Here is a 15017-nt window from a genome sequence, read left to right as displayed (position 1 = left end):
CTCCCTTTTGGCTGCCTAAAGAGACCAGCAATGGAGCTCTTGGCCCATGTGGGGCAATGGCCATCATCTGTGACTGGACACCATTTTGCTACTTTCGACCTTCTTCTGTGTCTGTCCCATGTTTGATGTCAAGGAACACAGAGGGGGCTGGAATGCGATGGAGCAGATTTTCAGGGGAACTTTTCTGTTTGGAGGCCAGACAACCCACTTTGTTGATGGCTATATCTTCCAGTTCCTAAGAATTATGGGACTTCCTTTCTTAGGGTTCCTCAAGAGTAAGGTGTGACAGAGCTCAGTGCCTGAGAGCACAGGTTAGGATGCCAGGAACACAGGTTTGAAATTGACTAATGGACGAGAGATGTGATCTCCTGATCAGTTAGAGGAAGTCAGATGTGTGTAACTCCTCCGTCACCGGGATGCTAGAAGATCTGGTAGGATGGTGGTGGTGAAGTGTGTAGTAGCACAGGAACCATTGCACCAGTAGTGCAGATCATTTCACTGTTATTCCTGCCAAGAGGTGGAGAAGAAACACAATGTGGGGGATGGCTGGCATTTGCCTTTCTGTGCAGAGACCAGAGTGCTCTAGGAAGACCAGAAAGGCCTGGAGAGGGAGAGTTGTGCTGATCAGGGCCCTCCATTGTAGCATGTCGTCCCACCACTGTGGGAAGAAATCAATAAAACATCCCCCTGAGCCAGATTTCCCTTTTGAGTCAGGTCAGAGAGAGATCGCGCATCCAGCCAGCAGACAGTCTTTTCCCTCGGTTTCTTTTCAGCTACAGTGAACCTGAGCCCAGGTGACCCTCGGTGGATCGGAGCCTGGTGGCTGGGCCTGCTCATCTCCTCGGGCTTCTTGATTGTCACCTCTTTGCCCTTTTTCTTCTTTCCTCGAGCAATGTCCAGAGGAGCGGAGGTAAGTTTCCCAGAGCCCATGAGTCTGTGGATGTCGCCGCGTGAGCAGAGGACACTGGCTTGGAAAAGAAACAGCTGGGAAGCCGCAGCTGCCTTGGCTCGGCAAACTGAGGGAAATGAAATGAACCTCAGGACTCGGGGTTCTTCAGAGACTGAGAGGAAGTGCCCCTCTTACCAGGCTGCCATCTCGAAGGCCGGAGGGTTCCAAGCATGGAAATCCCCGCGTTCGACTAAGCTGGCCTAAAGAGTTATGAAACAAGTAACAATGTGCAACGGGATGTGGAGACAGGGAGACAACTCGGTCCACAGAGGGCAGCCATGCAAACACGAGGACCTGAGCTTGAGCCCCACCACCTCTTTCCTTAAGAAGCCAAGAATGGTGGTATATAATTGTAAACCAGAGCTGGGGGAAACAGATAAGTGGAAGTATTTCCTAAGGCTTGACAACCAGACAGCCTATGTGGGGAGCTCCAGGCTACTTAAAGACCTCTTTCAGATCAATATGGGGGCCGGAGAGATGGCTCAGTGGTTAAGAGCACTGACTGCTCTTCCAGAGGTCCTGAGTTCAATTCCCACAACCATCTGTAATGGGATCTGACGCCCTCTTCTGCTGTGTCTGAAAACAACTGTGTGTGTGTGTGTGTGTGTGTGTGTGTGTGTGTGTGTGTGTGTGTGTGTGTAAATTAAGATGGGTGGTACCAGAAGGATGAAACTCAAGGTTGACCCATGGTCTTCATGTGGACACACTACTACACAACACACACACACACACACACGAAAGCTGAGCAGGTAGTGAGGCACAGTTGACTTGGACATTTAGTGCAGCTTACTGAGGTTTGAGCCTGAACGCCCAGTGAGAAGGGGGAGTCTACTCAAGGTGTGAGTGAGTGAGTGAGTGAGTGAGTGAGAGGGCGTGGTGAAGAAGCATGTCTGGGGCAGGGTTGTGACTGCTGGGGAAAGGAACCAAAAAGATGAGTCTAGGAAGCAGCAGAGTGGAGGTTGGGCAGAGCCTTTATGTTGCACTAAAGGGTCCAACATCTTCTCCTGTGGGTTCTGGGCACTGCGGTGACTGTGACCACATAATACCAATATGGCGGTTGGCTGATATTGGGGATCATGAAAGAATGAAGATTAGAGATCTGAGAGGAAGAGAGAAAACACAGTCACGGGTCAGGGCAGTGGCCATCAGAGAGGTGGGAGAAAGGCCTGCCTGGGGCAAAGACTTGGCTGTGGATTGGATTGGAGCTCCTGCTTTGTGTCTATGATTTAAGGCAGAAAGGGCCCACGGCGGGGAAATGGAGCCGTGAGCACAGGCCCAAAGTGTATCCTAGGGAAGCGGTCAAGAGGTTATGGCGAATTTTGATAGACTAAGAGTTGGACAGATCTGAGCTGGAAGTCTGTTCCACTCATAAACCTGTTGAATTATATTAGGCAGGTTGCTTGGTTTCTAAGCTTCCTTTCTTGTAAAGTTCTTAGGAGTAATGAAAGAATCTGTCTGGGAAGGAAGTTGTAAGGAAAGAGGCAATGGACAGAGAGTAATGGGCATGCTGCCCAGAGCAGACGTGCTCAGCCAATGGGAGCATCAAAATAACAGCAACAATAATAATAATGCCTACAGCAAAGCCCTGGCCTCTGTCTATGCAGTAACTCAGAGAGAGCCGGGGCCTCCAGCTGGAGATGTTGGCTTCAGAGACTGGTGAGGGCACTGAGGTCATGTGCCCAGAAGGCACGGGTAATGGTTAGAACAGAGCCAGGAGTAGGGTTCACCTCTGGACTGAGGAGAAAGCAGGGACCCAGAGAAGACACAGAAAGGGAGAGCTGAGAACAGCACACATTGTAGACCCCCGTGTCCTAGAAGCCAGCCATCTCGGGAATCTGCATATAGGACACAGTGTAGTCATAACATAGACAAGGGTAGGGTCCAGGACGATGCTTTTGGCATCCGTCATGGGAAAGTCAGATGAAATAATATGCCCATAGGTACTGTGGGAGGCATTGGCACAGATTCACTCTGGCCTCCAGCCAAGGCACTGGGTTCCTGAAAGCAGAGGTGGTATTTGCTTCAAGAGAGCACACACACACACACACACACACATGGTCCTTGAGCCACTGAGTCCAGAGAGCCAAGGGCTCAAGGATGGGGCATTAACGTCGCCATGTTTGCTACCTTCAGAGGTCTGTTACCGCAGAGGAAACAATGAAGATGGAGGAGGACAAGTCAAGAGGCTCCCTGATGGATTTCATTAAACGTAACTGACCACCCCAGCAGCCTCGGGTGGGCTGGTTCTGGGAGGCAGGAGGCCAGGTACAGGGTAAAGGGCAACAAGAGACAGTAAGGTCTGTGACTGCCTCACCGGTGTCCCAGGTGTACCCTCAGTTCGGAGGACTCCTGCCAAGGACCCTCGTGACCACTTGCAGCAGCGCCAGTCACCTCCACCCCTCCCAAGTCTCCCCTTCTGCTCTCTCTTCTCTTCCTATAGAGGTGGCAGTTGTGGGAGGAGACCTTTCCCAGTGTGAGCAGTGTTTCTCTTTACCCACCACCAGCATCCTCTTAATCAGACCACAAGTGTGTGAGTGGGAATCCGAGGACCCCCTCCCCCACCCCCGAGGCTGACTGCTGGGAGTCTGGTTGTCTCTGATTCTGCCCGGAGGAAGAGAGGAAGCTGTCCTTGTGGATGAGTCAGGGTGACGGCAAGGCTCTAGGAAGCCTGGGAGCCTCTTGCCAAGGCCTGTCTCCCGACAGCTGTCTGCCTGCAGGGTTCCCCCGCATCTTCCTGAGGCTGCTGATGAACCCACTCTTCATGCTGGTCGTCCTGAGCCAGTGCACCTTCTCCTCCGTCATTGCCGGTCTCTCCACTTTCCTCAACAAGTTCCTGGAGAAGCAGTACGGAGCCTCGGCGGCCTACGCCAACCTCCTCATTGGTGTGTCAGAGGGCACTGCAGGGCCTGGGTGGTGCTGCCCTAGGGAGGAACTGGGTACTGTACAGAGATAACTGAGGGCCAGACCGGATACAGGCAGGAGACAGGAGGGCTTGCCCAAGAGAAAGAATTTTAAGAGCATTTTTCCTGGTTGGCGATCTGGAGTGATTTTGGCATGATTCGGAGAGTCCTATTCTTCTCTTCGGGAGTGGGTGGAGTCTAGGGCTGCCTTCCTTCCCATCAAGAGGGTAGGAATCTGATATCCTCCCAACTGACTTTATCAGGGGCAGCAGAGGAGAGAGGGGAAATGGACCTGGAGACATGTAACGCCTCTTAGAGGTTTCCTTCTCCAAGAACTTGAGTCTCAACCTCGTGCCATGTCAGGCTTCTTTACACAATGACAGTGCAGATGCCTGGCCCCCACTCGGACTAATGAACCCAGAATCTGTGATTGGGGTGCTCGTACTCCTTGCAGTAAATGCTAAGAACCACCAATGGGGGTTCTACCCAGTACCTAGATGAATAACGGCCTGTCTATAGGTAAATTTGACCAAAGATTTGACAAGATAATCAGGGCATGAGAACTGAAGGTGACTTCCTTGCCCATGCTGAAGTCCTGTGTAGCCTTTAGGGATGATATAATTTCTCTGGCCTTTGGTGTCGGATCAGATCCAGGATCACCACCCGAGAATGATCTGCTTCCTTCTTGTTATTGTCATCTTGTTTTCAATTTTGTTTCTTTGTGACAAATCCTAGAATAGCCCAGGCTGATTCTGAACTTAGCTGAGGATCACCTAGAATTGATCCCTCTGCCACCACTTCCCAAGTGCTGGGTTATAGGTGTCAGAGGTTGACTGCCCCTTTGCTCTTTGATCAAGCTAGCCAACCCATTAGTAAAGCAAATTCTTGGGATGTACCCAGCAAGCACCCAATCGTTAATGATATTCAGGAGTCAGCCACGACTTTTAGACTTGAACATACCTCCACTATTTCTTCACGAAGGTGTGTGTGCCTTCCTGGTGGTTCAGCTCAAGGCTCTCAGGCTGTGCATCCAACCCTTCTCCTTCTTGCCTAGGTGCTGTGAACCTTCCGTCTGCAGCCTTGGGGATGCTGTTTGGAGGAATCCTCATGAAGCGTTTTGTTTTCCCTCTGCAAACCATCCCCAGAATAGCTGCTGCCATCATGACCATCTCCATGATTCTGTGCGCCCCTCTCTTCTTTATGGGATGTTCCACACCAGCCGTGGCTGAGGTCTACCCTCCCAGGTAAGAGACTAAAGGATGCAGTGATACCCTCTTTGTAAGCACAGCCGAAATCCAGCCACTATATATCTTTCTTCTCTGCCTTTACCTCCTCCGTCCTGCTCATTTGATCTGACGTCTCACAGGGCGGCACAGGAAACCAGGCCTCAAATAGTAGGTTCCATTGTGAGAAGAGATCGGCCAGCCGTTGGGGTTGGGCTCAGGGGTTGGTTTTATAAGAAGCAACAGAAGCTAGTCGGTTTACTGACTGACTGAGTCTGAGCCACAGGAACCAGGAGAGAAGCAAGAGCCAGTGCTGGCTCTGGACCAGCTAGAGTTGAGTCTCCCTGAGCTGTCAAAGACAGAGGTGAGGAAACTTGAAAAGATTTAGAGATGAACAGTTAAACAGGTGACACACTGTAAAAAAAAAAAACAAAAACAAAAAAACAAAACAAAAAAAAACCAAAAAGCAAAAAACAAAACAAAACAAAAAAACCCAACAAGGGCTGGAGAGGCAGAGGCAGGTCAAAGGACCAGTCTGTTTGCTTAAAGCAACGTGAGACATAAGTTTAGAGTCAAGCAAGAGCAAGGGACACGCCCACTCCCCACCTCCTCCCACCACCACCCCCAAACCCACCCCAGGTGACCGCCTTGAAATGTTTTCTTGAGGACTTTGCCTAAAACATTTGCAAGATTTGGAGACTCGGAACCCTTTAACCCCAGCATATTCTCCTCCTCATGTAGAACAACATCTCCAAATACAGCAACAGCATCAGGCAAAAGGCGAAAGCACAGTACGAGATGACCTCCTCTGTGGTTGCTAGGTGAGGGAGCAAAGCAGAACAAAAGAGGGGAACTCACCACTGTTCTGCAGGCTGACTGGGGACCCAGAGAAGTCTGGAAGTTTGGGGGCCTCGGGGTGGTTTACACTGGAAGTTTGGTCCCACCTCTGCCTGGCCTGAGTTCTAGGTATGACACTCTTGGTTGCTGTGAGGAAGTTATCTGGAAACAAAAAGCCCCTTCCGTTGTGATGTCCCATCAATGCCAACAGTCACTACTATTGTTTATCAATGCACTACTCGGCCATCAGAACTTCCCCAAAGAAGATCAGTAAGATCAGCCATTGAAATCTACTTCGATGATGTTCTGGCCCAGGATAGGGATGCTAATGGACAGACCCAGATCGGCGAATCCACTTGTCTCAGGAGATTATGAAAACCTCAGTGGCCTCCAAAGGTCTCAGCCCCTGCTTTGAGCCAGCCCGTAGCTGTGCAATGAGAGAAGACAAATATTACTAGTAACATCACTGTAGCCTAGACCATTTCCTTCAACAGAGCCTCAGTCTGTCGGTCATTTTAACTTTGGCATGGGGGCTTTCTATCTAGACCTTTACAACTGAGTAATTGATGGGTTTGGGCTCCAAGGGGTCAGGAGAAATGGAGAGGGTCATGATTTCCAAACTGTGGCAGAGTCACAACTGGCTCCCATGGGCTCGGTTCAGATCCTAGGGCAGCATTGGCCCAAGACAAGCAGGGGCATTCAGGCACATCAGCCCGGCCAGGAACTCGTGCTGGCCTGGAGTGTAGAGCTCTTTCTTGGTCTTGCTTTGTTTGATTCCTCGCTTCCTGTTTCGCTGGCAGCACATCAAGTTCTATACATCCGCAGCCTCCTGCCTGCCGCAGGGACTGCTTGTGCCCAGATTCCATCTTCCACCCTGTCTGCGGAGACAATGGAGTCGAGTACCTCTCCCCCTGCCACGCCGGCTGCAGCAGCCTCAACGTGAGCTCAGTAGCTTCTAAGCAACCGGTAAGGATGAAGGGGTCATAGGAGCCGACGGAACCATATGGAGCTTTGGGGCTCAGTGTGTTACTTCAAAAACTGTCCCTTGATCGTCAGTATCAGCATCCTAGCCCCCTCCAGCTTCTCTCCACCTTCCCTGCCCCAGGGTCATGACCAGATGCCCACAGCCCAAAGTCAATTAAAGATTGGCCGGAGACCAACGGAGTTCATTCTTGGGGACTTGGCAAGACAATGGAAACAAGTCCAAGCATTCACTCTCAGCAAAGACTTGTGTTTGGCTTCTGGGTTCAGGCCATATTACAGAGTCACATGGGCTGGGAGCAGTGGGTCCCCTGTGACTTGGACTTTAGAGGCCAGTGCTGGGAGCAGCAGTTGAGGGACTTTGCTTCAAGCTCTCTTCTCCCAGGAGTGCCACAAAGTTGGCCTGAAGCCATGAAATTAAGCGCAAATATAGGATTAGAAATGAAAGCTCTAAGCCGGGCAGTGGTGGCACACGCCTGTAATCCCAGCACTTGGGAGGCAGAGGCAGGTGGATTTCTGAGTTCGAGGCCAGCCTGGTCTACAGAGTGAATTCCAGGACCGCCAGGGCTACACAGAGAAACCCTGTTTCGAAAAAACCAAATCCAAAACAAACAAAACAAAAAAAAGAAACGAAAGCTCTATTCACCTGGCATCAAAACCATGTGTCTCTTTATTAGACAACCTACAGGGACTTGCCCATCAATAGGTGAGGACAGTGGGCCCAAGCCTTCTGGGATCAGCCAACAGCAAATGACTCCTCCAGGTCTGTTTATTATCGGTAAACAGAAACCCATGTGTACAGCCACCATGTTGATAGAAAGCCCTGGTCTCACAGTTCACATTCAGTCCAATAAATTCACTATCGTGTGCCCGAGGTGACATACACCTGGGCAAACCGCAGAGGAACCCTATGGAAACCCAGAAGCCCATTGCATGTGAGGGAAGATCAGGTACCAAACCCAGGTAGGGATGTACCAGAGAAGCTGAGGAAAGGCCTGCTTGGAGCTAAGAAACAAGTGTCACAGCTATCGGGATAAGGGACTGACAGGCCCAGAGCTGGGCAGAGCCAGGCAAGCCAGGCTTAGGAGGTAGATCATTCCCCCTCTTAACTCCCTCCCATGAGGGCCATGGAAAGTCTATGCCGTTAGTATAGGATGCCCCCATAGAAATAATGCACCTGTGTGGAGGCCATGGGCCAGGCTAGCCCCCACTTACCACCTCTTCTGAGGTGACAGGATAAAGCTTCTTCTCCATTTGTCACTGTGGGTAAGGCACGTGGCGCTCAGGTAGAGAAGGGTGAGGAGCTAAGACAAGATGGTCCCTTAGTTTGCCTTTTAACTGGTAGAGTGGTGGCTTCTGTGGTTTTCTTATCTTTATTTACTTACCTCTGACTCATCTACTTCCAGAAATAATCTTGACAAGCTTCCAATAACAGCACAAGTACATCAAGATAAAATCCATTACCATGATAGCAAGGAAAAAATAATAAAGTATAAGGAGGGGGAAAAAAGACTCGGTATTTTAAGATCCAGATTGCGGGAGGTTACAGCAATATCATGTTTTAGGAACTTCTGAGCTTGAGAGCCACAGTCCCACTGACTGACAGAGGGAGACCTCCTAGCTCATTAGTAGGCATAGCTTCCTAACAGCTCTGACACCAACATCATCCTGGGCTGGACCATCAGCCACTGCAAGGAGGGAAGGAAAGATGACCACATGAGCAGGGGCCACCAAACGAGTCAAACAACAGTATTGAGCCACACAGAAGTATGATGAGGCAGAGTCCTCCTCTGGGCTCTCCTCTTAGGTCAAAGGACACCTCTTCAATGGGAAGTGCTGCAGAGCATTCAAGAGACTCCGTTAATGTTATTGAGAGAAGGTAGAGGATACCTTCTCCCCATAACGATTTGCACAACCACCACAGCTGACTGGACAGGGAGGAGAACTCCCCGGCTCTAGGTGCTGAGGGGATGAAGGTGCTTTGCCTGGTGGTGGGATCTTGGGCGTTCAGATGTTGGGGAGACTGCAAGAGTTCATCCCATGCTGAACTCTTGGTGAAGACCATTTCTAATGCCCCAGAAATGAAGGAGCCAGGACCCCATGGGATACTCTAACCCCCAGCCCCGTCTGACCTCTTCAGTCCTCCAATCCCAGCTTTGCCTCCGTCCCTGGAGGGCTGGAGGGAGGGCAGAGGGATTTGTTCATATTGGTGGGAGCCAGTGTGAGTATGTGAAGCATACGGAGATGAAATCGTGACATGCCCCTCCTGTTCTTCAAGATCTATTTGAACTGCAGCTGTGTGACTGGAGGATCTGCGTCAGCCAAGACAGGCTCGTGCCCTGTGTCCTGCGCACACCTGCTGCTCCCGTCCATCTTTCTCATCTCCTTTGTGGCTCTCATTGCCTGCGTCTCCCACAACCCCCTCTACATGATGGTCCTACGGTGAGTGATATCTCAGAGCCTCTGGCTGCTGCCTCCACACCCTCTCTTTGATATTACATTCCATCTCCCACTTGTAGTCTGTCCTCCCTTAACTGGCCCTGGGGGTCTTAACAGCAACCTCCAAGTGTGTGATGGTGAGAAGACAACAGACACGCCAGTGGCAGGAGTTCCCCATCCCAGGAGGAGCTCCTTGTACGGAAGCCTTGCCCAGGCCCCTAGTATCCATGAAACACAGGCCCTGTTGGCACCGCCATTTTTATTTGTGGGAAGTTAAATCGTAGCCCAGGATGGCAGAACTGTCAAAAGGCCGAGCCATGGGTTCAAGATAGGCTGTGGATACAGATTCACTTGTTCTTCAATCTTTAAAGAGGAGAAATCGGCAAGTCAGGAACTGAGGAAAGTTCCAGAAGCAAAGCAAAAGCTATGAGAAGGGGCTGAAAATGAGAAAACTGTAGGAGGCTGAAGACCCAGGGCTCAGGTTGGAGGGACAAGAGACCAGGGTGGGGTCAAGGGAAGTGTCTGGCTTTTATAGAGAGAGCCTCTCCCTCACCTCATTCTACCAAAAAGGAAAAAGAAAGAAAGAGGGGGGAGGGGAAGGGGAGGGGGAGGGGAGGGAGGGAGGGGGAGGGAAGGAGAGAGGGAGGGAGGAAGGAAGGAAGGAAGGAAGGAAGGAAGGAAGGAAGGAAGGAAGGAAGGAAGGAAGGAAGGAAGGAAGGAAGGAATCTCACCCACGTTCACCTAACCACCCCCTGCCTGCCTCTCTGACCTCCCTCCAGTCCATACCCATCAGCTTCCACTGAAAGCAGAGGAGAAACACAAAGGTTGGAAACTCCCTGTCAGATTAAAAGTCTCTACCTGAGTGTCTTGGGTGCTGCCTGATCTCCTGCACTTCAGTTTCCTTGACTATGAAAGAAAGACAGTAATACCCACCTCCAAGTGCGAGTGTCTGCATTACACTCAATCAATCAAAGGGTCAATTGCTTTGTAAACAGAAGCTCCTCTGCTGGGCATGGTAGGGTCTCCTATAGAGCTAGTGCTTGGGAGCAGGAGAACCAGGAGTTTGGGGTCTTCTTTGCCTCTATAATAAGTTACAGGCCAGCCTAAGCAACATGAGACCCTACCCCATGAGGTTCTCGATGTATGGGTGACAATCCCTTTGAGGGTTGAACAACCCTTCACAGGGGTCACCTACTAGACCATCAGAAAACACAGAATTTACATTACAATTCATAACTAGCAAAATTACATTTAGGAAGTAGCAACAAAATAATTTAACGTAGTGGTTTGGAGAGGGAAGTCACCACAACATGAGGAACCGTATTAAAGGGTTGCAACATTAGGAAGGTTAAGGACCACTGCCCTACCTCAAAAAAGAGATGGGGGCTGGTGTTCTCCATATTGGTTAAGACCCATTTCCCCAGAAGTTAAGCAATGGGGAAGGACCAGATGTTACGTCAAGAATGTAACTTAGTCACAGAGCACTTGCTTAGCGTATGTATTTTACTCTATCCAAGTCTGGTCTCTTTCCATTCATCCCAGACCCCCAAACTATTAAATAGTACCATGAACATTCAGGGATACATCCTCCCAATGCAGTCAAACCCCTCAGGATACATCCTCATGGATACACCAAGAGGTTTGTTTCCCAGGTGATTCCAGATCCATTAGTTGGCAATGAAGTTCAGCCATCGCAGGCATCCAGTATGGATCGGGCCATTGGAGACAAACTGATACAGAGGGAAAGTGCATCCATTCAGTTGGGATTCCAGGCACTGTCCACTGGGAGATCCCAGATGGTCCCTCTTTCTCCTACTTGAACTCCAAAGAGCCTCTCTTCACTGGGTTGTCCCTCTGGGGATATTGCTCAGATGCTGACTAACTTTGGCAATGGTTATAAGAAAAAGTGCAGTGGCTTGGAGGTCACTTTCGAGTTCTCTTCCACTCTGTCCTCAACTCCAAAATCTCTTCCAAATGATAATCACCCACCCAGGAGTATGTGTGGTGAAAGTGTGGAGAAGCCGGAATCTGGTCACACAGCAGGCGCTTCTACCACTCCTCTGAGCTCCTCGCCCTGTGTCTGAGATGCCAACCTCTCCCCCCTTTCTACTCTCCAGTTGAGGTGGCAGCTCTCTAGGGAGAGCTGAACCTCTCTACCTGGCTTTGCCGTCCCCTCTCGAAGGAGGAAAGGTAGAAAACAGGATCATGTACGGAATCCATAGGATCCAATGCAAATGAAACTAGAAAGCCTTTGACTTTGAATCAGTAAGAACCCCAAGACTTATCTAAGCCAAAGCTGGGCCTCTCTGACAGTGGCATCCGATGCAGCTGCTCAAGTCACACCTTACAAAGCTGGCCCAGGGCAAGGAATTGTTTCAGATCCGAACAGAAGCCGATAGCCCGGGGCCCTCTTTTCCTGGTACAAGATATTCTGTGGGTGTTGTTCAGACCTGCTGTCTAAGCTTCCAGCCAGAAATTCCTTTCTACTTGGCCTCTCTTGCCTGCTTTCTCTCCAAGAAGTCTCTGGACAGTCCTGAAAACAAGGCAGACTATTGGTTTGCATATATACTCAAACTCAGGTTTTCATCCGACTCTTCTGGAATATCCACATTTTTTAATGGATGCCAGCCTCAGAATCTGTATTTTGAACGTAGCCTGGGTGATGCCTCTGATCCAGCAACAGCGCTTTGAGAACGATGGGTACAATGCGCATTCAGCAAATAACTCTCATCATCCATGTGCCTGGTCAGACTCCATGAGGACCAGTTCTGACCCTCTCTGAGTCTTTATATTCTCGGCACCTCAGACCCTCCAGGTGATGCTGCAGCCCAGAGTCCTCCTGGTGCTAACTTCCTGTTTTCCTTTTCAGTGTGGTGAACCAGGAAGAAAAGTCATTTGCCATTGGAGTTCAGTTCTTGTTGATGCGTTTGCTGGGTAGGTAATTTAAGAGCTTCCTTCTGAAGTAGAGGCCCTGGATTGTTGGGCATCAAAAAGCTGTGTGTGGCAGGGCAGGGTTGGGAGAAGGCCTGGTTCATCTTGGCTGTATATTCCTAACAGCAAGAATAACCAAACCCTGACAAATGACAGTTTGCCTGATTGCTCGAGATCGGGAAAGATTCTGTCTACAGCGTTCAAGCCAAATTTAAATTATGTAAGAAAAAGAAAAGGTCATAGCTGAGAGTGCTGAATACAGAGTTAAAGGCAGGTATTTTTAAATCTTTCTCCAAGAATCCGCCCTAGGAAACAAGGCCTTGCATTCCTGCCCTAGACAGAACAGTTTCTCAGCTGAACCCTGGCTTCCCTCCCATTTTCCAAACTTCAGTCCTCTGCCACAGTTCAGCAAATGTCTCTGCTGTTGGGGGATCCTCTGCCTCCAAACCCTGTCTGTCCTCAAGTAGCCTGGGTCCCCCTCAACACTCAAAACACTCAAGCTGTACATACATGTGATCAGCAGAGACCAACAGGGAGAGAGAACTCCCCCGGGAACAGGAGGCATCTGGTTCCTTGAGCACAGGGACTGCAGGGTGAGGGGACACATAGTAGCTTCTTCCCCAGCCCGCCAACTCTGGTCGCCCTTTGACACCCTTGACATATTCATGTATTAGACTGAACCCTAAGCACTAATATGGAGGTCTTGCTTTGACGGATGAACAGAAGTATAGCGATTGAATTTAACAGAGGATCTTTGTACTAAGAATTTTAGGGGTAAAGATGTGGAGGTTCCGGGCAGAAAGACTTAAGTTACTATCAATGTGTGCCTTCCTACCTTAACCACTGAAAACCTCTGCAGCATTATACAGGGTGCAGGTCACATCTTGCCCTGCTGTGACTTCTGTTAGCCTTCCAGCATGTGTCATCATCCCTACTGAAGTCAGGTGGGCAGGAGCCTACGCAGGGTCTGAGCCAACATTTTCAATGGAGTTTGTCAGCCTCGAGCCATTTGTCCTATAATGAAGTCTCTAAATTCTGAAGGGCCCTCAACCCTCTAAATGACAACAGCCACATTCCTGGGCCACACAGGGGACACAGGGTATCTTGTCCAGGTTGAGGCTATTTCGTTAGCACAGCTCCTTGTATTTATTTATGACTTACCATCCATAGCTGGTCTATAACTTCCTCCAATGCTGTGGCAGGGAAAGAGTCCACCCTGCTTCTATCGGTGGCCTAGAGAATGGCCTCTCTGTCCCCGTGCTCCAAGCACTGGTTGCCTTCTCTTTTCCACCTGAGCTCGGATAACTATATGGGGCCATAGTCAGAAAAGCCCGGCCTGGAGGAAATCCACTTAAGAGCACAGCTTCACTCTGGGTTCGATGAAAAGATCGCCTATTTATAAACCGCAGCAGGTTCACAGCCACCCACTGAGATGTGGCGAAAACTCTCTTTGGTTTCTTTTCTATTTAGGGATGTGTCACTAGGACCAGCTTTCAGCCACTGTTCACCTGGAAACCGGAAAGTGAGCAGGGGCTGAGAGGCTGCCCTTGGGAGTTTGCGATGTAGGTAGGTAGGGAACAGGGCTGGATTGCCTCTTTCTTCCAGAAACAAGAACTCACAGGGTGCTAAATAGTCAGGTGTTTTCAGCACCGTGTTTCTGAGAATGGGATGGCTCATCTGCGATGTAAATCCTGGACAAGTCCACCCTGACCCACTGGCTGCTAGACAAGTCCACCCTGACCCACTGGGTGCTCACAACTTGGCTAGCACCACAGAGTTTGGTGGGGTTGGGCAGTGGGCATCTAAAATATTCAGCACCCAGTAAAGTGTGGTGCCTGCTGGACTTCTTCATCTTAACGTTCAGGTGCTGGGATGTTGTGGCAGCCTGTGTTCTGAGCAAGATGGGGTATTAAAGGTCTCCAAAGGGTGTTGTCTGATCTAGTGAGGTACGTTGGAGTGGGAGAAGAGCATGGGATTTAAACTTCAGTGAAACAGAGTTCAGTGAACCCTTGGGTCCTCTCGCTCACTTGCTCTTCATTACAGTGAATTCAGCCACCCACAGAGGCTGTGGGAGAACTTGGGGACATTAGCACTCTCGAGATGGAATTTCTACTTGGGGCCAGCCAGTCTTGAGCCTGAGAACTGTGCAGTGTGTCTGAGCTGACACCAGGTTGACCCTGTGATTCATTCTGCCCTGAAAGGGTTCCCCTTTATCTCCTAAGCCCTCTGGTGAAAAGGGACCCAAATGTCCCTGCAGCTGTGTGCTGTCCCATGTCTCTGTGATTCCGAGGGCAATGTATGGACTGTGCTATTGGGGGAAGGGACTCGGGCATCTCTGACTGCAGAGCCACGTCTCGTCCAGACGCCCTGAATGCTCTTTCCCATTGTTGCCAGCCTGGCTGCCGGCTCCTTCCCTTTACGGCCTCCTCATCGATTCCTCCTGTATCCGGTGGAACTACCTATGCTCAGGGAGACGAGGGGCCTGTGCGTATTATGACAACGATGCTCTCCGAAACAGGTGAGGGCTCCTACGCATACAGGTGTCTAGGAGACTAGGCCTGTGGTCCCAGCACGGGGGGAAAAAGTCATGTTTTTAACTTTGTGGATGTGGTGGGGACTGTCAGGTTTCCAAGGGACAAGATAGGAGGAATGTCTCCATAGCTTCTGCTGTGGACAGAGAGCAGAGGCTACCATTTGGGGACCTATAAGGAGCCATTCAGGTGAGGAGACACAGGGTGTGCATTGAGGTATCCCCCA

The 15017-nt window shown here is 50.2% G+C and overlaps 1 protein-coding gene across 1 annotated transcript in view; it reads left to right on the top strand.

Moving 5' to 3' along the window:
* The window catches only part of Slco2a1 (solute carrier organic anion transporter family member 2A1), an 81541-nt gene that overhangs the window by 61632 nt on the left and 4892 nt on the right, over nt 1-15017 (top strand). Inside the window, exons 6-13 of the mRNA XM_052187502.1 lie at nt 774-910; nt 3083-3158; nt 3667-3831; nt 4904-5093; nt 6710-6875; nt 9169-9332; nt 12199-12263; nt 14655-14778. Coding sequence (XP_052043462.1) covers nt 774-910; nt 3083-3158; nt 3667-3831; nt 4904-5093; nt 6710-6875; nt 9169-9332; nt 12199-12263; nt 14655-14778 — 1087 coding nt within the window. The remainder of the gene's footprint in view (nt 1-773; nt 911-3082; nt 3159-3666; nt 3832-4903; nt 5094-6709; nt 6876-9168; nt 9333-12198; nt 12264-14654; nt 14779-15017) is intronic.

The sequence above is a fragment of the Apodemus sylvaticus genome, chromosome 7, assembly GCF_947179515.1.
Source record: "Apodemus sylvaticus chromosome 7, mApoSyl1.1, whole genome shotgun sequence".
NCBI lineage: Eukaryota > Metazoa > Chordata > Mammalia > Rodentia > Muridae > Apodemus > Apodemus sylvaticus.
This window is presented reverse-complemented; position numbering and strand designations above follow the sequence as displayed.